At 36.6% G+C, this 27,271-nt stretch overlaps 1 protein-coding gene across 1 annotated transcript; it reads right to left on the bottom strand.

Moving 5' to 3' along the window:
- Positions 1–1,251: 1,251 nt before the first annotated feature.
- Positions 1,252–25,910, bottom strand: LOC110137372 (potassium channel, subfamily K, member 16-like). The gene is made up of 6 exons (XM_020893663.2): positions 25,816–25,910; positions 23,601–23,797; positions 13,106–13,220; positions 10,975–11,141; positions 8,276–8,444; positions 1,252–1,815 (listed from the first exon to the last, which is right to left on the bottom strand). The coding sequence occupies exons 1-6, from the start codon at positions 25,871–25,873 to the stop codon at positions 1,619–1,621; spliced, it is 903 nt and encodes a 300-aa protein (XP_020749322.2). The 5' UTR covers positions 25,874–25,910; the 3' UTR covers positions 1,252–1,618.
- Positions 25,911–27,271: the final 1,361 nt, after the last annotated feature.

Raw genomic sequence — 27,271 nt, 5'->3', positions numbered from 1 at the left:
ACTATTGAAAACAGTATGAATAAAAATAAATGGAAAAAAAAAAAAGAAAACAGTATGAAGGCTTCTCAGAAAACTGAAAATAGAATTATCCTTTGACCCAGCAATTCCACTCCTGAGCATCTATCCCCCAAAAGCCAAAAACACTGATTCAAAAAGATACAGGCACCCCAGCAGCATTGTTTACAGTTGCCAACTCTCTCTCTCTCTCTCTCTCTCTATATATATATATATATATATATATATATATATTATAGTTTATATATATTTTACTACCCAGTCATAAAAATGAATGAAAAATTTCCATTTGCAGTATGTATGGACTTGGAGGGTATTATGCTAAGTGAGGTAAGTCAGACAGACACATATAATGGAATCTAAAAATGACAACAAACTAGTGAATGTATTAATAACAAAAAAGGAATTCACAGATACAGAGAATAAACTAATGGTGACTAGTGGTTACCAGTACAGGGAAGAAACTAGTGGTTATTAATGGGGAGAGGGAAGGTGGAAGGGGCCAGATATGGCTAAAAGATTAGGAAGTACAAACTATTATTTATAAAATAAGTATGCTACAAGGATATATTGTATAACACAAGGAATATGGCCAATATTTTATAATAGCTATAAATGGAATATAACCTTTAAAATTGTGAATTACTAAATTGTACACCTAAAACTTGGGCGTTCCCATTGGCTCAGCAGTAGAGAATCTGCTTGCAATGCAGTAAACACAGGAGATGTGAGTTCGATCCCTGGGTCAGGAAGATCCTTGAAGAAGGGAATGGCAACCTACTCCAGTATTCTTGCCTGGAGAATCCCAAGGACAGAGGTTTACAGTACATAGGGGTCACAAAGAGTTGGACATGATGGAGGTGACTTAGCATGGCTTATTCTCAGCCAAGTCACGCATTTTCCCCTTTTCACTCAATAACTGCCATCTGTGTCTACACTGATATCTATCTATATTCATAGCTATATAGAGATAATTCATACTTTGTTTTTTATAAAAGGTCATAATAAGCAGTATTTTATGATGTCAGTCTAAATTTCTTTTGTTTTCCATAAAAAGATATCACTATAGTATACAGATCTTACCTTTGAACAAAATAAATCTCTCAAGTCATTCTTTTGGGTTAATGTACTTTTTGTTTGATGGGGCTAAAAGATGCATAAAATATTAAGAAACTCTGGATTGATAATTAGAAATAATGTATACAAGAATCAAAACCCAATGAAAATAGCTCTATATACATGCATATTTTGTACATGCCCACTTTTTTTATTAAAATACATGGTAGGAAAAGATAGGAAACACAACTTTCAGAATAAGCCTCTACTGTATACAAATGTCAGCTTGAGTCCAAACATGGGATGAGACTGGTATAGGGAAGGATAAATAAAGTTGAGATGTGCATTATATTTTAAAATCATTTTTTAATGACAATACAAAATTAAAATCAATAAATTTCAGTGTAGAAATGGAACTCACACAAGAAATTTGTGCAGAAACACCTGACTGTTTTCTTTTCCTCCTTCCTATTCTGATACTTTTGAAAGGACTCTGTGGAAATTCTCTGCAGTTCAGTTGGAGGAAAGCAGTATACCAAGAGAATTGCTATCCAGAGCTTGACGACTCCTTTTTCTCTTGAACTTCTGTTTCAGATGTGTCTTTATTTAACCTTGATCCCATTTCTTTAAAAAAGCTGGCTATCAAATTAAATAGAAGAGCAATCCAGGCAAGACCATAAAGATTCCAAATTAACAACAAGATTGAATAAGTGATGTCCTGATTGTCTTTTGTAGGATTTGAAACTAAAGACAGGAAGCAAATGACATGCAAATAATCAGATGATGATTTTTCCCCATAACATTTTCTTTCATTCATTAATACCTAGGAAAATGCCTTCTTTTAGAATCTGATCCTGAGAACAAATTAGAAATTAAAATAAAGCATATCTAAAATTATCACTTCTTTCAAGGAAAGAGTATAATTTAAATTACAAATATTGAGATTCTGTTCATTTTTAGAACACAGCTGGAGGCTGAAAAATTCTCTTTCCCTTTGAACATTATTCTTTTTAAATACCATAGTAAGTGTAATATTTTACAGTGAAGTAATTTATCATTGCTACAGGTAGGACACTTTTAAAATGAGAGAAGGAAAAGATAAATATATTACACAAAATAATTTTAAATGGGATTCAGATTTGTTAACAAAGATACAGTGTGTTTCCTTGTACCAGGTATCTATATTTCTGAGTTTAAAATTATATGAATTAATTGCCTTTGTCATTAGAAATCTTGAGAGCACTCTTTTAAGAAGGAAAAGAAAATCACTAATAATTAAAATCATCCTAATATTGTAATACTATAACTTTTACACTCCCTTCAGGTCTTGCTATTTTTGTTTTTCATGATTGCAATCTACTTGTGTGAAGAGGTACAGCTGAAAGAGCATAAACATTGCAATCAAAAAGAAGTAAACAGAAACAAATAACACAATAAACATATTGTGATTTATCACAAGAATGCAATTTAACTGTGCTTATTAGAGCATGAAATAACAAAAAATATTTAACATTATCAGACATTAAATGATTTGATATTTATCTAATATAAATTAACCAGCAAACATTTTTGAAGCATAGCAATCAGAGAATAAACTGAATAAGTGTAATTGGAGGGCTACACTCACTTTGGGTTTAAGATGACATTTGGTTAACTGTCTCTGATGCAGCTTCTTCCAAAACTGCCTCCCAAAATACATGAGTACATGCACACACACGCACCCTCCCCCCAATAAAAGGAAAGTATCTAAGGTGAGATTCTAGTCTACTGACATAAACTAAGTGTGTATTTTACTAACTAAAAATCAAAGTGTGTATAGAACTTTTGTATTAGCATGTAGAAAAACACAAGAGATGCTCATATCCATACTAACACAGGAAAAAAAAACTAGATGCACTACAAAATCATAGTTTTATTACAACAAAAAAAGAGAGAGAGCTGAGGACATGAAAAAGACTCCTAACAAACTAAATTTTTCAAAGTGACAAGTTCTTCCTAGGAGAGAGGAAGCCATGTTTATGGCTTACTACCTGTAGAGTGATGATCACCATGGGTGTCCCAAGTGTAAGATAGGTTGTCCACTGAAGTGGGCAGCGGAATTGAGTGACCCTGCCTACAGCACACTGGGCCTTCACTGCGTGAAGGCAGCAACTGGCAAAGCAGAGAAGCTAGGGACTGACAGAACACCCAGGAACCCAAGTAGCCGTAACCAGGCTGTAGACTAGAGGGAGATCTCCCATGATTATCTACAGTCTCACTGGTGGTACTCAGCTCCTAAGCCTTGCTGAAGGGAGTAACTTCACTTAGTCCTCAAAATATTCCAAGTCAGTGATGGATTCAATCTAACTAAAGCAGCAACAAAGCCCAGACCCAGATCATCAAAAGAGTCAATAGCTTCGTCCCATCCCCACACTGCCAGCCTATGCTAGTAACTTGGAAAACTCAAATTATTTTATATCCAGTTGTTTCAAAAATAGCTCAAATGAGCAGATTTTTAACCATTTAGAGCCTGCCTGCTTTGCACATCCTATGAAATTGTGCCTAACATCTTGGAGCCACGGATAAGATAAACCCTAGAGCTGTCAAGGACTCCAACCATTGCTGCTCTTCAGAGCTCTCTGACCCAGAGACTCCCTATCAGGTTGCTGAGAGATACCCCCGAGACCCCAAAGCCCCCATGATTCTCCCCTGCCTCCAAAAGTTCTCTAACTCTCCTCTCCTTCTGGGGAGTATCCCCCATGTTGTAACCTCTGTATGGTCTCATGCTGTGAGGTTATTATTCCACATGCAAACATGTCAAAGTGTGACTCAAATAAAACTCATTCATTCTTCTGCAACCTTATGGTCATATCCTTTTCCATTTATCAGCTCTCAGATCTCCTGAACGCACTACAGGAAATTGATTGTAAGGTATCATAAGCGTACTTTTGAAGTGGTGGCATGTAATCAAGTCTAACTTTATTTTTGGTATTTGACTGCTGACATTTTCCAACCAAACCTCATCCCTCCTTTCCCTCTTGCCTCTCATTCCAGAAAACCTGCAAAGACGCTCACACACTCCCTCCCTCGGTGACTGTGAGAAATGCAACCATACAAGTTCTGGTTCAATAACGGGAGCTCTCATACCTTTCCCATAGCCTAATCACAATAAAAGTCAAAGCCAGCCACTCCTCTGGCTCTATTAAGAAATTTTCAGGCCTGCTTGAATGCCACCCTGCTCTACATACCATACCATACCACTACTACACACATGCACTCTTGGTGTGAGTAAGAGAGAGAGAGAGACCATCTCAATATCCAAGCCAATTTTGGTTGCAGTCTATCCTGCCTCTGTAGGTTGGTCACAACATGGACATATTCTGCTTTTGAGTGCTTGCACTGAGACAAATATTAATCAAATCTCATCAAAGTGAATACTTATGATCCATGTATTACACTATGAATAAAGTAAATGTCGGTTTCAAAACAGCGCTTATTTATAAAATCCCATTTATGGTACTGACAGTCAAGGATATTTGGACAAACTTTCCTCACAGAAAACAAATAAATACATTTGATTAACTGCTTTAAAATTATGTTAAAGTCATCAGAAAACATAAACGTTTGGGAAACTACTAGACCAAGAGTATCTAAGTCACTTTTTTCCTTAAAGGTATTTTCCTATTCTAAAACACTATGACATTGGTTTTGGCGCCCTTCTGTGGTGTGGTGAAAGTAACATAAAACAATCTCCAGTATGAAACACTCCTCATGTTAAGCTGGGATTCCAATAGGCTATAACTTTGGAGAATATTTAACTCAGAAATAGTCTCACCAGACATGCAAAAAATTTTTAGAAAGCATGGCTAGGTGTAAATAAACAGGAAAAAATTATACTATAATCTTAGCAGTTTCTTATATCATGTTATCTGAATTCTATGCTTTTTAAAATATTTCAGGGACTTCCCTGGTAGTCCAGTGATTAAGATTACACTACCAATGCAGGGGGCACGAGTTCGATCCCTGGTCAGGGAACTAAGATCCTGCATGCCACTTGGTGCAGCCAAAAAAAAATTTTTCTTTTTTGCTTACTTGACATCATTAGGATACATAATTTTGTATCATTTTATGTGGCTTAATATTATCAAGATTTCCCTAAGTCATGAGATGTCTTGTTCAAGTCTTCGTAACTTGAAATGTCATGCTTTTGAAAATGTCTTCAATGAGCAATGGAAACTTCTTTCTTTAAAAATATTTTCAATTTTAATTATCATTCCTTTTACTAATAAAAGAATGTGATTTTTAAAAAGATGAGTAGTAAGTTTCATAATAAAAGATTAAATTTTCTACTGTAAAAGTGGAAGCAAATTTCTATGAGAATGCCAAGGAAGTAGTATCTCTACTTTGGGAATCCAGAAAAATGTAACAGAGACTCTTTGGAGTGATATTTAAATGTGGTTCTTAGACTTCTGGGTATGTATTTTTAAATGTATTTATTAATATGAAATTATCCATCTAAATATTTAATATTAATTATTTAATTTTAGTCCTACTTTGATTAAAAATAAATATAATAAGGACACTGTTATTTCTGGGTAGGATGGAGTGGCTTGTGATTGAAGAGCCAAGAACAACCAGAAAAATCAGATAAACAGAAAGCAAAACAGAGCAAAATCATGTTTAAAGGTACGAGAGAGCTGCTAAAGCAATCAAGAGTAGAAGGACTAAGATTCCAGGTGGGAGAGTCAGACATAAAGTCTTTAACTTTTTTCTCCCTTGAGTTTGTTGTTGTGGTTCTTTTCACAGAGTCTGGGCATAGACAAAAGGCTGTGCATCTGGGCTAAACAGAAGGGCACTCTGAGGAGTAGAGAAAATGGCAGAGCTTCTGGTGGTCCTTCTGGGTTGGACTGACACAATTAGAGATCTGAAGGATTTAAAACCTATAGCTTCTTCCCCGCTTCAATAAATTGCCAAATTCTGAAGGCACATGAAGTTGAAGGCTAAAAAAGGAAAGCTGAAAACTTTTTAAAAAGGAGAGTTCCCAACAGATTCAAGTGCAAGGAAACAAAGAAATGACTTCAAGAGCAAACTAAGAGTGTGGTCTTGTGAATATACCAGGCTTTCAACATTTGAAGTTTGTAAAGAACTATAATTGAGGAACAGGAAGAAACCAAAGGGAAATTAAGGCTTTACCAAATCTTTAGTCTAGTCTCAAATCATATCATTCCCTCACCAGATTACATATCCAGTTACCCTCTCCACACGCCTATATCTCTATAAGCCTAGCAGAGGAAAGAGTAAAACATCTCTGGAGGAAGATGACATTCCCTAGAGTATCTGTAACTTTTAAAACACACAACATCCAGCATGCAACCCCAAATTATGAGGCATGCCAAGAGACAGAAGCATATGACTAAAAATCAAAGGGAAGAACTATAAAAGAGACCCACAGATGTTCCCAATATGGAAATAAGTGAATAAGAACTTTAAAATAACTAAGAATATTATGCTTTTCAAAATATGATATGGAAAAATAAGTGAAAATATAAAGGATTTCAGCAGACAATTTGAATCTACCAAAAAGGGGTGATTAAATGGACATTTTAGAGCTTAAAATATAATATTAAAGTTAGTGAAAGTGAAAGTCACTCAGTCATATCTGACTCTGACTCTATGGACTATACAGTCTATGGAATTCTCCAGGCCAGAATACTGGAGTGGGTAGGCTTTCCCTTCTCCAGGAGATCTTCCCAACCTAAAAATCGAACCCAGGTTTCCCACATTGCAGGCAATTCCCTGATAGGGGATTCTATGATAGCCAGTTGGTAAAGAATCCATCTGCAATGCAGGAGACCCCAGTTTGATCCCTGGGTCGGGAAGATCCACTGGATAAGGGAAAGGCTACCCACTCTATGATTCTTGGGCCTCCCTTGTGGCTCAACTGGTAAAGAATATTAAAGTTAAAAACTCATTAAATGGATTTGAAAACACATTACATACAGTAGAAATTAGAATTAGTAAACTAGAAGATGGGTTCCTAAGAAATATGCTCAGTGAAGTTAAAAAAAAAGAAAATACCAAAAGTCATTAGAACATTTGAAACCAAGTAAAGAGTAAACTCTGGGAGTTGGTGATGGACAGGGAGGCCTGGCATGCTGCGATTCATGGGGTTGCAAAGAGTTGGACACAACTGAGTGACTGAACTGAACTGAACTGACTGAAAGAGGTCTTACATCCATGTAATTGGAGTCACAGAAGTAGAAGAGAAAATAAGGAATAATTCATATTTGAACAGATAGTAGCTGAGATTTTTTTTCAAGATACTTGAAGGATTTCAACTCACTTCAATAATTTCTGTGATCCCCAAGCAAAATCAATACAAAGTAAACCACAATGAAGTAGATAATAGTTAAATTGCTGAAAAAGTTTAAAAACAAGTGGGGCAGGGTTTGGGTGGAGTACAGGGGGATGGTTCCTTACCTCAAAAGACCAACAATAAAACTTACAGCTGACTTATCATTAGAAATGATGGCAGCCAGAGACAATGGAATGGCATCTTTAAAGTACTGTAAGAAAACAACTACCAATTTAGAATTCTGTACCCTCAATAACATAGGGGTTATTTTATTCTTGATTCACAGGTATTAAAAAATACCTAGTATCTATATGATTCTATCCCTCTTCATTTTTCATCTTTATTTTAGGGAGAAATTTAAAATTTGGAAAAGTTACCTACAAAGTACAGGATATTTTATCATTTAAGTTTTGTTTAGAAACACAGAAAGCATATGCCTTTTGTTTTCCACATATGATCAAGCAGAGATATTTAGCTTAAGAGGAATTGCTCTATATCTTCTTCCTATAGTCAGTGATAACTGTGGGGTAAGGAGACAGGGAAGTGAAGGGAGTAGTTTTCATTTAAAAGGGCTTGACCTTTATCTTATCTCTCAAAGAAATCTTCTAATACTTCCATTTGATTCTTTTTTTTTTCAAATCCACTTTTATTTTCCTTTTTCCTCCTTACATACAGAACTTTTCCACGCACTGAATTTCTTGCAGCTATAAAGTCATTTGATGTTGGTCAGGTACCATTTTATACCCTAAAACTTTGCTGGCATCAAAATATGACAGTTAACCAGTGTTAAATCTATAAAATATTATTTTACATCCTGCTTCAATCTGTTGCTCTGATAGCAAATCTTATCTCAGGATTATTAAGACTCACCTACTGTATAGTCTCCAAAACCAATAGTACTTATGGTGTTGAATGAATAATAAATTCCTTCAACATAACTCCAATTCTCTAATGACGTGAAAAGAAATGGTGGTAATACAAGAAAAAAAAGTGATCCAGTTGCAGCAAAAAATAAGCTCTTCCAGAGATAAACATTTTTCTAAAATATATTAGAAAAAAAGATACAATGTTAGCAGTTATATCATAAACAAACAACATTAAAAAAACTATTGTGTGCTCCAGTAGTTGTTTTTATCTATTTCTTCATTTCTCAAAGATTTGGAACCCAATAAAAAGATCATTCTTTTGAATAATCCTGTCCCTAGGAGTATGTCCAGGCTCTACTCCTCTACCTCCTGTCATCAATTGTCCTGCCATCTTGTTTTCTCGCTTTCCTATTATCTACATCTAGACCTTGATTTAAGATTAATTTCCCTGTGACACTTTACCTTCCAAAGGCTTCTAAGATTACTCTTGCCTAGATACCAGGCTACAGTTCCTTCTTGCTCTGGGCTCTGACCCCGTAGCCCCAGTTTAGCTCAGATTCCCCATCTGGACACAGCTCCAAGCCTTCTGACATGCATGCTTGCAAAATAAAGTAAATGAGATTGTTGTGGCCCACAGCATGTTGGATCCTAGTTCCCCCACCAGGGATCAAACCCACAGCCTCTACATTGGAAGGCAGATTCTTAACCACCTGACCATCAGGAAAGTCCCCCATGTACAAGTCTTTGTAGACATATGCTTTTGTTTGAGTAAATACCAAACTATTTACTATTTCACTAATAGTGAAATAACAATCATAAATTTGATATATGTTTAGTTTTTTAGGAAATTGTTAAAAATTGTTTTTCAAGATGATTGTACCATTTAAGAGTTCTACTGACACTGTATGAGAGTTCCAGCTCCTCCATACTCTTATCAACACTTGGTGTGATCATTCTTTTTATTTTGAACCATTATATTAGACATATATTGGTTTCTCATTGTGGTATTACCTTGCAATCTCCTAATAAGTAATACTTAGTATACTTTAATCTTCTGGATATCTCATTACTGGTAAAGAGTGTGCTTAAACCTTTTGCCCATTAAAAATATTGAGTTATCTTACTTTTGAGTTTTAAGAGTTGTAAGTATTCTGGATGCAAGTCTTTTTATAGGATATATAATTAGCACATATTTTCTCCCAGTCTGTAGCTCATCTTTATACCCTTTTAACTGATTATTTTCAAGAGTAGAATTTTTAAATATTTAAATCTTGGTGAAGTATTAGTTAGGCTTTAGGTCAGTGTTTCTGCAACTTTAGCACTCATCTTAACCTCTTGCAGTGCTTGTTAAAATAGACTGATGGGCCCCCATCCACAGAGTTCCTGATTGGGAACTCAGGGATGGGGGCTGAGAATTTGTATTCTTAATGATTCCTAGGTAACACTGATGCTGCTATTCCTTGAACCATACTTTGAGAACTGATGGTCTAGATCAATTTCTTAACTTTGAAACTGACATTTTGGACCCAATAATTCTTTGTTGTAAATGCCTGTCTTATGCATTGTAGGATGTTTAGGAGCATTACTGGCCTCTACATACTGGATGCCAGTAGCACTTTCTTCCTGAGGTTTGTACAACCCAATATGAGCCTAGACATTGCCAAATGTCCTTTTTGAAGGCAAAATCACTCCAGTTGAGAAACATTGGTCTAAATCCATTGTTCTCAACCTAGTTGCACATTGAAATCACTTAGGGAGTTTTAAAAACCATTGAAGGCCCCATCCTCAAAGATTCAGATCAAAGTGGTCTGGAGTGGGGTCTGGGCACCAGGATCCAAGTGATTCTAATGTGCAACTGAGGTTGAGAACCACAGGACTGAACTCTAATTAGAACAGAAGAACAGATCCTACTGTAACCAGAGACCTCCAAAAAGAATACAAAGAAGTAACAAGAATGTGGCACCCTACTGTGAAAGGCTCTGCCCCAGAGTAAGGACCAGTTGATCACATCAACCACTAGTGGCATTCTCTCTCACATGGCCCACTTTCTCCCATGGGCTCCCTGAAGGAGACCCCTTTTATGTTCCCTCACAGAAAAGAAAAGAAAAATAGATTCTTGAAGAATGTCTACAACTCACTTTTGCAATAAATTCTCAATAATTTTAATAAAAAAATACATTTCTAATTTTTAAAGAAGGGTAAAACCTGTGCTAATTACTCAATTGGGTCACTACCCATGACTCAACATGATATGTGGACAAAACATTGTTCCAAACGTCTCTAGGGGCTAGTGTCAGCACTGCTGCTAATTCTCTGGGTAATCTTGGGCAAGTCACAGAGCCTTTAAGAAATGTTCTCCTGTTCTACAAAATAAAAGAGTTGGCCAACTGACTTAGGAGAACAAATACCTATGAGAATTGTTTATACACAATTCACCACTGCTCAACTTCTAAATGAAATGATTAGAAGCAAAATATCTAAAAGGAAATAGATGGTCCCTTGAACAATGGCTTTTCTCACGTCTGTTTTAGAACACAGATGACTTGCTTTTTCTGCTCATATAATTCCATGTGAATTCAGTAAGTATAAAGTGTTACATGTCTAGTTAGCATAAAGTTGTGAATCCACATAATTAAAAAAAAAAACAGAACTTTTCTACCAAATGTGTGTGTGTGACTGTGTGGAAGGAGAAAGAAAATTTACCTCATTTAATCCCTTATGTTGAAGGTATATTCCAAATTTTTCAGATGGCAGATAAACTAATATAAAAATATATTTAAATAACATGATAGTTAGAGGGATTCCAATTGTAGCAAAGACAACACAGAACATCTGTCCACCAGAAGTTTTAGGAAAAATTGTTCCATAACCTGTTAAGAGGGGGAAAAAATAAATGTAACACCCCTCAATACAGCAACTTGGTACAATTTGACATTTGACATTGGTCTTTGAGAGCAAATTTTCAGTCATTGGTATTCTAAGAGCCCTAGTGCATACAGTTTTTACCAAAAATAAAAAATGAAAATACGATGAGTCAGCTGATCTTATCTTAAGAAAATGATTTAAAAATGTGAGTTAAAAAGTTCTTTTACAGAATCACTATTTAAAATTTTGAAAACTTGTAAACAGCATAAATGAACAATCAAAGAGACTAGTCATGCACGATATGGTATATAACAAAATATTGCAATATCATTAAGAATTACATTGAAATACATATGACATAGAAAATGCTAATGACATATTGGTCTGACAAAGCAGTCTAAAACTATATACTGACATATATATCAAGAACTTTCTATGATTAAAACTTAAACAATTATTGTGTGCAGAGCAGTGAGATGTTAATTGTTTAAAAATCGAATTTTTCAGATTTTCTACATTCTACTCCTACAATTACACAAGTTAAGAGCATGGACTTTGAACTGACTAATTTTAAGAATGCATGCTATAGTTCCTAGAGGAAATCAACCCTAAATATTCAATAGAAGGACTGATGCTGAAGCTGAAGCTCCAACACTTTGGGCACCTGATGTGAAGAGATGACTCATTGGAAAAGACTCTGATGCTGGGAAAGACTGAGGGCAGGAGGAGAAGGGGACGACAGAGGATAAGATGGTTGGATGACATCACTGACTTGATGGACATGAGTTTGAGCAAACTCAGGGAGAGAGTGAAGCTCAGGGAAGCCTGGCATGCTGCAGTCCATTGGGTCGCAAAGAGTTGGACACAACTGAAGAAACTTAGCACACATAGCACATATGGTTATATAACCATGTGTTGATGCATCAATTTTATGTTTTTTATATGAGAGAGAGGAATTCAGCTCCTATAACCACTTTCTTATTCATCTTTTCCATGTCTGACATTTATATTGCCCCACTAGGATTGATGCTGAAGCTGAAACTCCAGTACTTTGGCCACTTCATGCAAAGAGTTGACTCATTGGAAAAGACCCTGATGCTGGGAGGGACTGGGGGTAGGAGGAGAAGGGGACGCCAGAGGATGAGATGGCTGGATGGCATCACCGACTCAATGGGCATGAGTTTGAGTAAATTCTGGGAGTTGGTGATGGACAGGGAGGCCTGGCGTGCTGCGATTCATGGGGTCGCAGAGTCGGACAGGACTGAGCCACCGAACTGAACTGAACTGTTCTCCTATATTTGCCTTTGTATTTTAACAATATTCTTAAACCTGTGTTTAAATGTTTATAAATTCTTAATTCCTGATACTATCCGATGAGTATTATATCCTTTATTATTTTCTTCCTCTTTCCTCTTCATCATTCTATATTTTTGTTTCCTTTTTATATCATTTATATGATAACATTTATACTCTGCTCTGCAACTATAAGGCTTCTTATTCTAAGAAATTTTTTTCTTCACTCATTCCTCCTTTTCCCAAGAGTTGGCAATGCAGCTTTTTGGGAAATAGCAGAAGAGAATAAGTCTCTTTTGACTTATTTGGGAACAATTTTCTATATTTGAAATACTTTTCGTAAGGGGAAATGAAATGAAAGGGAAATGAAACGGAGTAAGGGGACAGCTTTTCTTATGCTCCATACATCCTGGTTTAAAGAAAATAGTCTAAAGCCAAGATTTTAATGGATCCAAAGTATAGAGAAGAAAAATTGTCCTTTTCACAGAGAGCCAAGAATATTGCCAGCTTCTTTTGTCTTAGCAGATCTTGTTCTGAATGGGTTAATGCCCCTTAAACAAATCACTTTATTTCACTAAATTTAAGACATCATATAAATGTGTAGACAGTACCTCATGTAAAACATTTATAAAATATTCAGCATTCTAACTGGGAAAAAAAAAAAACACAAACCTACCTATTGTGGATAGGGTGATTATACAAGTTATAAAAGAGTTTGTAAAAGTCCAAAAGACAACAGTAGTCTTATTTCCTGTGGGAGGTATTCCTGACAATATTAAAGACGTCATCATCTACAAGTTAAAACAAGAGATAAAACAAAGTCAAAGTTTGGGTTATGTAAATTGTATTTCTTCAAGTAGAACACTAAATAAAATTAGTTCCATTTAGCTGGATTAAAACCATTCATGTCAATGTATGGCAAAAACCACTACAATACTGTAAAGTAATTAGCCTCCAACTAATAAAAATAAATGGAAAAAAAAAACCCAAAACCCATCTGATTGGATCAAATTGAAATTCTTTCTTAAGATCAAGTGAAACAGAAACGCTTATGATAATAACTTGCAAGTGAGAACCTTATTTGTTTTAGTGGTATCGACCCCTTTGGAAGTTGTATATGGGGTAGATATATGACTTTAACAATATTTTTTAAGGAAATCTGTGACATTGTTGTGTATAGATTTAGCATAGTGACTAATTATTTTCAATTATTTTCAAACAATTAACAAATATGAGTTGAAGACAGTTGCAAGGAGGATTCTCATTTAGGCAAATGGAAATCATGAGATATATGAGGAAAAAGATGTAAGAATACAGTAATTGTATCATATCATGAGAAAATAAGAAAGAAGTTAATGAGAGGGCCTTCAATTTCTGGAAAGCCTAAACTACATAGAATTCTTTTGATGAAAGAACCTCAGCTAAAAACTTCACAATCCACACAGTAATAGTAATAATCTGCTCAAGATACTTATGTCTTTATTCCCTGAACATCCCCCTCTCCTTGCCCCCAAAATCTTCAAATACAGAGTCAGGAGGAAAAGAATATGGGAATGGAAAGCGGTATAATGGGCAGAATAAACGAAAAGATATTCTTCTACGTTTCTTGATTCTTTACAGAATTCTGGAATTAATCTGACACAAACACATCAGAACCATACATGAAAGCACAGGGATAAGAAAGCAAGGGGAAGGAAGGGAGGAAACTATTATATAGAGTTCCTATAAAATACAGAATCCCCAATTCTAAATAAAACATTTATCAAATTCAGCAGAGTTATAAAAGAATATATTATGACTAAAGGAATGCAATGTTTGTAGGAAATCTAACAAAAATAATTAAAATGTAAATTTATATATTGATCACTTCAATAAGTACTAAAACAGATAAAATGAAATAATTTTAGGGAAATATTTTATAAGTTATAAATAGGAACAAAATGTTTTAATTTGATATAGAAAAATCATAATAAACACCAAGAGCTTCAAGTTTAATAGTGAAACATCTGAGGCATTCTAACTAAAGTCAAAAGCAAGATAGGAATGCTGCTACAATAGTCACAGAAAAATCTTGCAACAGAATGAAAATCCTAAAGACTTCAAATATTGAGTCACTGGACACAGAATATAAAATTTGTTTCAAATGTTCATAAGCCATATACATTTTAAAAGGATAAAGAAAACTTTTAGAAACAAAAAATAAAACCATTAAAATTAAAAAGTCAGGTAAAGTGCAGTCAAAGAGAAAATAAATAAAGGATATATCTTAATGAATTAATCAAAACATACCAAAAAGGTTAAAATAGTGGAGAATAGCAAAAAGAATGGTTAAGAGACACAGAAGATATAAATAATAAAAGATCAACCATATTTGTCATTTTAAAGGAATTAATAGCTCAGTATTTCCTAGAACTGATATGAGAAATAAATACAAAGTTCAGGAAGCAAACCCCAAGGGAAAATAAAAACAAAAGTGACATCTGCCTATGGCTGATTCATATTGAGGTTTGACAGAAAACAACAAAATTCTGTAAAGCAATTATCTTTCAATAAAAAAATGAAAAAAAGTCATACCTAGATTGCTGAATTAAAAGAGTAAAGTAACAGAGATGAAGAGAAGATCATAAAATCACAGAAGGCCTTGGATACCAGAGAGAAAAGGTAAATTATATACAAAGGGGAAGCAATTAGATTGATAGAAGACTTCTTAGAGGTAGCTGAAGGAAGCCACAATACAGTGGAATAATGTTTTCCATGTTCTAAAAGAAAATAATTGTCAATCCAATAATACATACTCTAACATATCTTTCAAGAAAAAAAGATGAACGTATTTTTGGAATATGTTATAAAACCAAGCAAAAGAAGAACAGTGTTTTCACAAGCAGACTGTCATGAGATAAATTTATCACAGATATATTTTATGTTTTTTTATTCTTTATTTTTCATTTTATTTTTTTTCCATTTGTTTTTATTAGTTGGAGGCTAATTACAATATTGTAGTGGTTCTTGCCATACATTGCAAGAAAGAAAATTATCTCCAAGAGATAATCTGAGATGACAGAAAGAAAGAAAATAGAAATAAATAAAATGTGGGCAAATAAAAACAAAGGCTAAACACACAATAATATAATAATACATAGGGGAGTTTTAAAAATGAGATTGAATAGAAACACTCTTGGATGACATGTTAAATGAGGACAAGGTGGTGGTAATTAAAGGTAAAATACTTCAAGAGACAGATTGCTGCTTCCAGTCACGGTGGAGTAACAGAGTCCAAAATTATCCTCTCACAGTAAACAACTAGAAAACTGGACAAAATATGAGAAAAAAACTGTTTCTAGACATTGGATAAGAAAAAATGCAGAACTGTAATTACTGAGAGAAGGAAAACAAATGAGGTGAGTACTATCATTGCCCAGACTGGCAATTTCTGGCAGTTTCTAGACTGCTGTATAGGACAAGGACCCCCAGAGAGAGCATAGGGATTTTGCTGAGCTGAGGAAAGAGAGATTGGAAGTCAATAAAGTTGTTCAGTTCAGTTCAGTTGTTCAGTTGTGTCCGACTCTTTGCGACCCCATGAACTGCAGCATACCAGGCCTCCCTGTCCATCACCAACTCCCAGAGTCCACCCAAACCCACGTCCATTGAGTTGGTGATGCCATCCAACCATCTTATCCTCTGTTGTCCCCTTCTCCTCCTGCCCTCAATCTTTCCCAGCATCAGGGTCTTTTCAGATGAGTCAGTTCTTCGCATCAGGTGGCCAAAGTATTGGAGTTTCAGCTTCAACATCAGTCCTTCCAACGAACACCCAGGACTGATCTCCTTTAGGATGGACTGGCTGGATCTCCTTGCAGTCCAGGGGACTCTCAAGAGTCTTCTCCAACACCACAGTTCAAAAGCATCAATTTTTCGGCGCTCAGCTTTCTTCACAGTCCAACTCTCACATCCATACATGACCACTGGCAAAACCATAGCCTTGAGCAGACGGACCTTTGTTGGCAAAGTAATGTCTCTGCTTTTGAATATGCCGTCTAGGTTGATCATAATTTTCTTTCCAAGGAGTAAGCGTCCTTTAATTTCATGGCTGCAATCACCATCTGCAGTGATTTTGGAGCCCCCAAAAATAAAGTCAGCCACTGTTTCCATTGTTTCCCCATCTATTTGCCATGAAGTGATGGGACCAGATGCCATGATCTTAGTTTTCTGAATGTTGAGCTTTAAGCCAACGTTTTCACACTCCTCTCTCACTTTGATCAAGAGACTCTTTAGTTCTTCGCTTTCTGCCATAAGGGTGGTGTCATCTGCATATCTGAGGTTGTTGATATTTCTCCCAGCATTCTTGACTCCAGCTTGTGCTTCTTCCAGCCCAGTGTTTCTCATGACGTATTCTGCATATAAGTTAAAAAAGCAGGGTGACAATATACAGCCTTGACGTACCCCTTTTCCTAGTTGGAACCAGTCTGTTGTTCCATGCCCAGTTCTAACTGTTGCTTCCTGACCTGCATACAGGTTTCTCAACAGGCAGGTCAGGTGGTCTGGTATTCCCATCTCTTTCAGAATTTTCCACAGTTTATTGTGATCCACACAGTTGAAGGCTTTAGCGTAGTCAATAAAGCAGAAATAGATGTGTTTCTGAAACTCTCTTGCTTTTTCAATGATCCAGCGGATGTTAGCAATTTGATCTCTGGTTCCTCTGCCTTTTCTAAATTCCACTTGAACATCTGGAAGTTCATTTTTCACATATTGCTGAAGCCTGGCTTAGAGAATTTTGAGCATTACTTTACTAGCATGTGAGATGAGTGCAATTGTGCAGTAGTTTAAGCATTCTTTGGTATTACCTTTCTTTGGGATTGGAATGAAAACTGACCGTTTCCAGTCTTGGGGCCACTGCTGAGTTTTCCAAATTTGCTGACATATTGAGTGCAGCACTTTAACAGCATCATCTTTTAGGATTTGAAATAGCTCAACTGGGATTCCATCACCTCCACTAGCTTTGTTTGTAGTGATGCTTTCTAAGGCCCACTTGACTTCACATTCCAGGATGTCTGGCTCTAGGTGAGTGGTCACATGATTGTGATTATCGGGGTCATGAAGATCTTTTTTGTATAGTTCTTCCGTGTATTCTTGCCAACTCTTCTTAATATCTTCTGCTTCTGTTAGGTTCATACCATTTCTATCCTTTTTCGTGCTCATCTTTGCATGAAATGTTCCCTTGGTATCTCTAATTTTCTTGAAGAGATCTCTAGTCTTTCCCCTTCTATTGTTTCTTCTATTTCTTTCCATTGATCGCTAAGGAAGGCTTTCTTATCTCTCCTTGCTATTCTTTGGAACTCTGCACTCAAATGGGTGTATCTTTCCTTTTCTCCTTTGCTTTCCACTTCTTTTCTTTTCACAGCTATTTGTAAGGCCTCCTCAGACAGCCATTTTGCTCTTTGGCATTTCTTTTTCTCGGGGATGGTCTTGATCCCTGTCTCCTGTACAATGTCATGTACCTTCGCCCATAGATCATCAGGCTCCCTGTCTACTAGATCTAGTCCCTTAAATCGATTTCTCAGTTCTGCTGTATCATAATCATATCCTAAATCAAATCATAAGGGATTTGATTTAGGTTATACCTGAATGGTCTAGTGGTTTTCTCCACTTTCTTCAATTTAAGTCTGAATATGGCAATAAGGAGTTCATGATCTGAGCCACAGTCAGCTTCAGTCTTGTTTTTGCTGACTGTATAGAGCTTCTCCATCTTTGGCCACAAAGAATATAATCAATCTGATTTCAGTGGCTATAATAAAGTAATCAATAAAGCTGAGGTGGCTACAATTTGTGGGCAGTGTTCCACAGAGGACAAAGCTACCCAGTGAAAGAATGATAGAAATCTGCATAGAGCTATCTTTGAGTCTTTGGCTCAATGACATTCTGCACATGGAAAGAGTAAAAGTTTATGAGGCTGGTGAAAAACAATTACCTGAGTGTGGCAGAGAGTCACTCCAAGTGGCCCCCATGGTCTGGAGTTCATGCACTTGTGTGACTCCTTCTCTCTGAGTGTGGGTGGGGCCTGTGACTTTTCTGCAGCCACATATGTGGCTATGAGTATATCAAAGGTGACAGGATGTACATGCCTCCAATGTATGTGGTTAGGTTATATAAGACTCAGTGCTGATTTTTCTAGAGGCTCTTTCTCCCTTGCTGGCTTTGAAGAAGGGGGCAGCCACACTATATCCTATGAAAATGGCCAGGTGCCAGAAACATGAATGTAGTCTCTGGCCAACAGCCAGTGTGAAACTGAGGTCCTTGGTCTGACACCCCGAAGGAACTGAATGATGCTAGAAAGCCAAATGAGTTTGCAAGCATTTTCCCTCAGTTGAGCCTCAGATGAGACCAGACTCCTGTGACACTTTGATTGCAATCTTGCAAAGGACCCAGCTAAGCTGTGCTCTGACTCCCAGCCTATAGAAACTGAGAAAATAAATGTTTTAAGCTACTACATTTGTGGAATGCTGTTATGGAGCAACAACTAACTAATATATTGGGAGAAAAATAATAACTGTGGCCTATAAGCTGAACAATTCCTACAGCTCACACCAGGCTAGAAACTATTTTGAGTTTCTAGCTAGAAAGCAGAGGTCCCATTATATGTTCATGACATCCAGTGGAGAACCCAGAAAGGTCATAACTGAGAAGCGCAGCAGAATCAGCCCTAGCAAAAGGGCTACTTTAAGCCTGGAAGGAGTTTAAAATGGATCTTAGTAATGTTTAAGTAACTTACTTAATTGACTGTCAGAGAATGTCCAAGGAATTTAAAGGAACACAATTAAGCAAAACACCATCAAATAATTCATGATGTCCATTATCCAATTTTTAAAAATTAACAGACATATAAAGAATCAAGAAAACATAACCCATTACCAGGAGACAAACCAGTCAAGAGAAACAAACTCATAAATAACAATTCCAACAAAAGGATGAAATTAGCAGAATATGATCTTAAAAAGGCTATTAAAAATATGTTCAAAGATGTAAGGATGCATTAATATAATGAGGAGAGGAATGGAATGTATAAGACATAAGAAAGTGGAAATGCTAGAAATGAAAAATATAATATCCAAAAAGGAATAGATGAGATTATCAACAGAAGAAAATATTAATAAACTTAAAGATACAGCAGTAGATAATATCCAGATTGAAGCACATAGAGGGAAAAAAATGAAAAAAAAAAATCAGATATCAAGTGTGTGTATTGAGAAAAAGGAGCCAGAGGAAAGGCAGAAAAATGACTAAAAAATTTCAAAGGGTGAAATGGGACACATAGAGTTACAAGAAACTCAATGAATCAGAAGCAGGATAAACACATATACACATGAAACATATGCATCATAATCACATTACTAGAAACTAGTGATCTAAAATGTAACAAGAGGGGAGAAAAAGACACAGTATGTAAACAGCAACAAACCTAAGAATAACAGGTTTCCTATCATAAGCAATGCAAACCAGAGCCCACGGAACAACATTTTTAAAGTGCCAGACTAGATTTATATATCCAATGAGAATGTCCTTTTAAAAAGGCAAAACAAGAAGAAAAAAAAAGAGTGAGAGAAAAAGGAAAAACAAATTTTTTTCAGACAAAATCTGAGAGGATTCATCACTAGATTTTTGTGGTTCTTCCTATGCTGAGTACTTTTGGATTGTATCCTCTACATTTTGAATACTAACTAATCTACAAGACTCTGAGTCTTATTTAAATCCTACAGAGACTTATTTTCAGTTTAGAGGCAATTTCTCTATTTAGGCTTCCCTGATTGCTCAGTGGGTAAAGAATCTTCCTGCAATGCAGGAGTCATAGGAGACATAGGTTCGATCCCTGGGTTGGGAAGAACCCCTGGAGAAGGAAATGGCAACCCACTCTAGTATTCTTGCCTGGAAAATCCCATGGACCGACGAGTCTGGTAGGCTATAGTCCATGGGGTGGCAGAGTCAGACACGACTAACTAATCGTTAGTTAATTAACTAATCGTTAATCACTAAAGTGATTAACACTTTCCCTTTCTCTGTTGAGATTCAGACTGCAAGTTTTCACATTCTGTGAAATGTGGTTCCACTGTCTGTTCAGCTCTCCTAGCCTCTGCAGTACCTTCTGGGACTTGTCCCACAGTCCATCACTCAGAAGTCGGTCTGGGACTTAGATTCATGTCTACCCACTAGCTCAGTTTTCAAAGTTTTTGGTATGAAAGTTAGAATCAGATCCCGCATCTGTAGGTCAGAGGTGAACTCAGGAGATCGTAAGCAACTTTATAGGGTCACTTCCCCAAACTGCTCCCTGTCTGTGGTCTCATTTTCTTGGGGGCTTCCCTTTTTGGTCTTCTAGATGGAAAACAAACACTACTTCCTTGATTGTGCTGCATCTGGGGTCAAGTGGTAGGAGAAGTGAGAAAGATGGGGAAAAAATGAAAGGGTTTGGCCCTAACTCTGAAACTACAGCTTCAGGGAACAGAGCTGAGTTTCTCCTCCCTCAGAATTGTGTGGGTTCCTATGCTTCCACGGCTGCTGTCTTCTCTGCTGCCACCCCCACAGGAATGCTGGTAAACTGGGGTAAAAGAGGACAAAGAAAAGGAACAAAAGGGAGGGTTTCTACACTCTCTCTGAGCAAGATGCATCCCTTTCCTGCTTCTGGAGCCAGAACTAGCGGATGTCTCCAAGGGTCTTCTGACTATTATGCCTAAGTTTCCAGCTACATTAAAGTCAGGCTGGGGGATACCAGAGAAGAGTGTGTTTGTGGCAGTCACTCAGTTGTGTCCAATTCTGAGACTCCATGGACTGTAGCCCACCAGGCTCCTCTGTTCAAGGGATTCTCCAGGCAAGAGTACTGGAATGGGTTGCCACTTCCTTCTCCAACCAGAGAAGTATAACAGTGCTTAACTTGCCACTTGTTCAGTATTTCGAACCATGAAGTTCTTCCTTACATTGCTGCTGGTGTTTACTTTTCAGGTTCCTCAAATACCTGATCCACATATTTTTCCAGCTTTGTAGTTACATTCAGTGCGAGAGAAAGAGTGGAGGGTGTTTACCCCACCTTACCCAAACCTGGTCAGTTGGCTTCGGACAAAGTTGCCATGGTAATTCCATGAAAAAAGAGATAATCTTTTCAACAAACGATTCTGAAATAACTAAAGATCTGTATTAAAAATAACAACAACAAATTTTGATGCTTACTTCTCATTTCATCAAAATTTACTTGAAATGTATCAAATAAATAAATATAAAAGCAAAACTAGAAAATGTCTAGAAATCTTTGTGACTTTAGTTTAGCAGATGTTTTAGAACACATAAAGTGCAACCCATAAAAATTTATAAACTAGAATTTATAGGAAACAAAATTCTCTTCAAGAGAAACTGAATAAAATGACAATCAATCCACCATCAAGGAGAAAGTACTGGCAACACATATGAGTGACAAAGTACTTTTCTCCAGAATACATGAAAAATAATTATAACTGCATTAAGTAGACAAGTGAAAAAACATGCAAATATTTGAACAGATAATTCACAGCAGATAATACAAAGATAGCCAATAAACTCATAAAAATGCTCAACATGATTCGTCATCAGAAGAACACAAGTAGACTGGCTAAAATAAAAACATCTTACAACATCTAATTCTGGCGGGGATGTATAGCAGCTAGAACTCTAACGTAGTTGATGGGTTTATAAAATGATATAACCACTCTGGAGAACTCTTGTTGGGTAGTTTCTTATAGAGTTATACAGATTTACTAGTTCTCATAGCAATTCCACTTCTAGGCATTTACCAAAACGAAGTAAAAACATGTTTCTCCACAAAGCAAACATTTGTAGCAATTTCATTTATGATAGAAATAAACCTGAAAACAACTCAAAGCTCATCAATGTGAACAGATAAGCCAATTTTGGTATAGATATACCATAGAATACTATTCAGCAATGAAAAGAATTTACCTAGTGATAAATGAAACAATTGAGCAGAATGTCAAAAACATCATGCTAAGTGGAAGAAGCCACTCACAAAAGACTATGTATTATATGATTCCAAATACTAACTGATTCTGTGTTTAAGAATGCTCAATATTATCACATAATAATTCTCCCCAAATTCAAAGAAAATTAAATCAAAACCTCAGCAGAGTATATTATGAAAAAGGACGATCTGATCTTGAAATTCATACAAGAGGATAGGAAAGTTCACTTCAGGACTTATTGCAATGGTATCGTCACTCAGACAAAATGAAACAGAATCAAAAACCCAGAAACAAATTTATGGACATAACAGAACCTACAATATGATAGAGGTAACTCTAAAAATTAAAGGGGAAATAAAAATCAATCAATAAACTGTTCTGGAACAATGGGCAGTCTATATGGAAAAAATATATAAAATTAGAATTTAAAGGAACACATAAGGTGCACACATGTGCGCGCACGTGCACACACACACACACACACACACACACACACACGCAATCCAAGATGAAATATTTTTTTTTGGTAAAAAAGCAAATTTGAAAAATGTCTAGAAGAAAGCTTAAGAAAATATCTCTATGACCTCAAAGATGGGAATGACTGGCAAAAGTTGTATAAATCCTAAAGGAAAAGAATAATAACAATGACTACATTAAAATTAACTTTTCTCAACTACAAAAGATATTACAAGGGAATATTTAAGGACAATATGTCCAGAGCTTAGAGCATGACAATATTTGGAAAAAGTAGAAGAGAAATAGCCAATTTTCCTGCCAGATTCTTATCTCTTTTGCAGAACATATTTCTGAACTTCATATGGAATAATGAAAAAGATCACTTCAATCAGAACAGTTTCAACTGAGTATAAACTCAGTTGAGTATAAACTCAGTATATACTCAGATGAATATAAACTCATCTAGTAATTGGGTTGTATTTGCCCCTTCTGTCACTTTTACCTCCTTCTACCTTGTTATCATCTGCTGCCTTCCTTTTTCTTCCAAGTCTGCATGATTTCCTTTTGTTCCTCCTGCCTGTTCCATAGCTAACCTGAAATATCCTGCTTGGTAAACTAATTTAGTCCCAATGAAGGAAATTATTTTATAGAATTTTCACACTGAAGGCTTCTCTGCATAGGTAGCAGTGGTATGACTCTGAAAATACACACTTCTCCATCTCTTACCTGCACAAATCTTCTGACATCTTCCTTAGTCATATTGGAACGATTTTTTAGAAAATCAGCCTTTGCCTTAACTGCCAAATGCCGCTGCTGTACCTCAAAGTCTCTCTCCAAGGCTCCAAATATAAATGCCCCAAACATGATGTATGATATATAGACAAGCAGGACGACGCCCTTCTGGACTTTGGTGCCTGTCTCATCTTTATATAGTGGAACCAAAGAGAAATCAGAAGACTGTAATGTAGATTATAATGTCCTTTCAAAAGAAACCCAATACAGCACAGCAACCCACAATTCCCAGATACAGAATACGAACTCTCTCTTTTTTCTTAACCTACCTTTAAACAACAAACTATACAATTTCCTAATAGTCAGAGAAGTAGAAAAATAATTCCACTTCTCTCCTAACTATAAACTTACTTATTATTTTTTTTTTTTTTTAAGAGAATTGTGCTATTTGGGGAGATAGGGAAATGTTGGCAAGGGCAAAGTTAGCCAAACGATTTAGTCGTTCACTCAATTTTCTTAGTGCAAATTTTATTGCTGAATTACACTTTGGAGTACCTTTAGTGAATATTTTTAAAAGAGTACAATGTTAACACTTTAACCAGCTGATAAAAACGAGTTAATTAGACCATTTACACCCTCCAGTTACCAGCGGTATGAATTTAGGCCAGTCAGGTGTCTGGCTGTGTTTCAAATTCTTCATCTACCTTTTATAAAATGAAGATAATAAGAGTTACTTGATAAGGTTGTTACAAAGATTAAATGAGTAATATATTGAAATACTTAGAATGAGGCCTAGCAAATAGGAAACGCCCAAAACAATCCTGCTGCTAAGTTGCTTTAGTCGTGTCCAACTCTGTGCGACGCCATGGACGGCAGCCCACCAGGCTCCCAGTCCCTGGGATTCTCCAGGCAAGAACACTGGAGTGGGTTGCCACTGCCTTTTCCAATGCATGAAAGTGAAAAGTGAAAGTGAAGTCGCTCAGTTGTGTCCGACTCTGTGCGACCCCATGGACTGCAGCCCACCAGGCTCCTCCGTCCATGGGATTTTCCAGGCAAGAGTACTGGAGTGGGGTGCCATTGCCTTCTCCGCCAACAAATCCTAGCCAGTAGTCAAAGAAGCAGTCTGTTTGCAGCAGTAGTAGTAATCACAGTAGTAGTACACAGTGGAGGAGGAGCGACTCCTCTCTCCCTGTTCCTCTCTGCCTTTGTTCAATAAGCGTGGGGCAGAAACAAAGAACATGCCAGCTGGCATGATGCAAGAGACTCTTAGCTGGATGATGTCAGATTCTGATAAAGGTGAAGTCCTGTGTGTTTCATGGGACTCTGGGACAATGCTTGAAGAAGGCATCTAACTAAGGTGGCAGCACTCTCCACTTGAACCTGCCTTCTCACAGCCTCTTCCACGTTAGGGGACAAGGCAAATCTCTGTAGCACAGACCCTCATCACTTGGGTGAACTTCCCCAATGGGATATAAAAAATGAAAGCACATGGTCATAGGTTTTGTATGTAACATTCTGAACTATAAGAAACAGTTATAAGAACAAGCACATTTTAAAGCCAACAGGGTTAAAGTATCCAAAATTCACTTTAATGAAATACTATACAATTAAATGTCATAGTCACAGTTGGTAATGTACATTTCCAGTGTTAAATCATAAATTTAATCATACTACATGTAAATAATTCAGAATAATAATAAAACAGTACAGTCCCACCTAAGGAACCATTTTACTTTGAATTTGTAGCAGGATAACAATATGCTTTTATTATCTTCTATTTCCATGTTTAAACTAGCAATAAATATCATAACTTAAAAAAAAAGATATCTGAGCTAAACCTCCATAGAGTCTTTCTAACATTTCCCTGGCTTCAATAAAACACTGAATAGGGAGCAATCAAACCATTATACTGTATGCCTAAAAACAATACAATGTTCTATGTCAATTATATCTTAATTAAAAATACTTTCAGCAACCATTTGTTAGTTGGGCAGTAAAAACATATCTGATCTGGTCACATTTTACAAAAAGGTCTTCTTTGACATGTTGGGATAAGACGTTACACTTGGAAGATTTTAAATTTCTCACAAACACATCAACATTTGGGGGTACACTTTGCAGTCATAGCACCAAGCCAAGACTGCTCTTCACCATCACTGTCACCACAGACCAGACCCCTCTCAAGGAAGCCATTCGGAAGCAATCCTACCTCTTAAACAAAGGCCTGGGAAATCAAGACTGTAGGAGAGTTGACTGGAAAGGGACATTTTGAGCCTGTCTAAATGATCTCATCACCACCCCAAGTTCCATCTGGAACCTTGGGGGTGGCTAGTTCTACACCCAATTATCTCCACATTATTACCACATCTCTCAGTGCGTATGACTCAGTCATTCTGCACCCAAACCCCTCCAGCCTTTCTGCTACCTTTCTGCCGTGATACCCTTCAGTTCCACCTTCCTGTTTTATCAGTCTCCTGCTGATCCCTTTCCTGGCAATGACGTGACTCCCAGCCTGTGGTCAGTGGGCCTCTTTATGTTTGCTGTTTCAGTTCATTTGCCCCTTCAGCTCTTGTCCCTTCTGACTCATGCTCAATACTACCTGAGGCCTCTATGACTTATCTATGTTCTTCCCACGCTTCTCCACTTGCCAAAATGCTCCTTAGCCTTCCAGACTCGATACCTGACATCAGCTGTGAGTCCCTCTCTGGTTCTCTCTAAGCAGAAACATGACTGACAGCAAAGAACATTTCTAGCCACATCTTAAATAGAAGATCTCTGTTGTTAATTCAGTTACAGTATTTATTTCTACTATATTCAAGCACAATCCCCTAGGGAGATATAAACAGACTCTATGTTATTTGAGCTGTTATACCTCCTTTGAACACCTAACAAGGTTTCACCTTCTCAATAAATGCTTCTTGGATGCAACTGAATAATTTCCATGTAACCTGTATTGTTGACAAACTATATTTTCCCCTCTAGACTATAATGTCCAGAGATAATAAAATTTCCTACAAAAATCATAGGTTTCAGAGTTCTGTTGCATTGGTTTTGAGTCCTGGATCAGACACTATCTAATTTGTGACCTTGGATAGCTAACCTCTGTGAATTTGTTTTCTTATTTGTAATGTAGATTTCATCATCTCCTTGCATTGTTATCATTTTGGATTTGAGTTCCTGTGTAGATTGTCTGACACTAGATGAATTCTCAATAAACAGTTATAACTTTTACAACTAGTTGTAATCATTGTATTCAGGCTGAATGAATCTTCATGGCATATTTTATGGTGACTTCTCTCTAGTGTTCCTTTTTTTAAAAATGTTTGTTGAATGAATGGAAAATGTGGCAATGAAATGAACAAATGGAAACTTGGCAAGAAGAAATTCCTAGGAATTAGTCTGTGAGAAGCATGAATGGGTCATTTTCTCTTCTCTTCAATCCCAAGGAACCAAATGGGATTCTTCCTTGGCCACCATGAACTAGGAATGAGAAAGCTATTTTGAGTGTATCAACCAAGAATGTGGCCCCCCAAAATTGAAGGAAACATTGGCGCTGTCCCAGGTTTTTGTGAATGTGAGTGACTCTACACTTGGACCACCCCTAGGGCTGTCCCACATTGTAGAAGGAGGCCACAGTGTCCTAGGGCCACATGACCGACCCTGGT

Source organism: Odocoileus virginianus, chromosome 6, assembly GCF_023699985.2.
Source record: "Odocoileus virginianus isolate 20LAN1187 ecotype Illinois chromosome 6, Ovbor_1.2, whole genome shotgun sequence".
Classification (NCBI taxonomy): domain Eukaryota; kingdom Metazoa; phylum Chordata; class Mammalia; order Artiodactyla; family Cervidae; genus Odocoileus; species Odocoileus virginianus.
This window is presented reverse-complemented; position numbering and strand designations above follow the sequence as displayed.

What these genes read in the sequence shown, in the direction of transcription:
- LOC110137372 (XM_020893663.2), bottom strand. Translation starts at nt 25,873, where the DNA reads ATGTCCCTTTCCAGTCAACTCTCCTACAGTCTTGATTTCCCAGGCCTT. An exon ending in CCCAGGCCTTTGTTTAAGAG is followed by an intron (nt 23,798 to 25,815) that starts GTAGGATTGCTT and finishes CACTATATAAAG; the next exon opens with ATGAGACAGGCACCAAAGTC. An exon ending in TTTTGGAGACTATACAGTAG is followed by an intron (nt 1,816 to 8,275) that starts GTGAGTCTTAAT and finishes TCCTGTCTTTAG; the next exon opens with TTTCAAATCCTACAAAAGAC.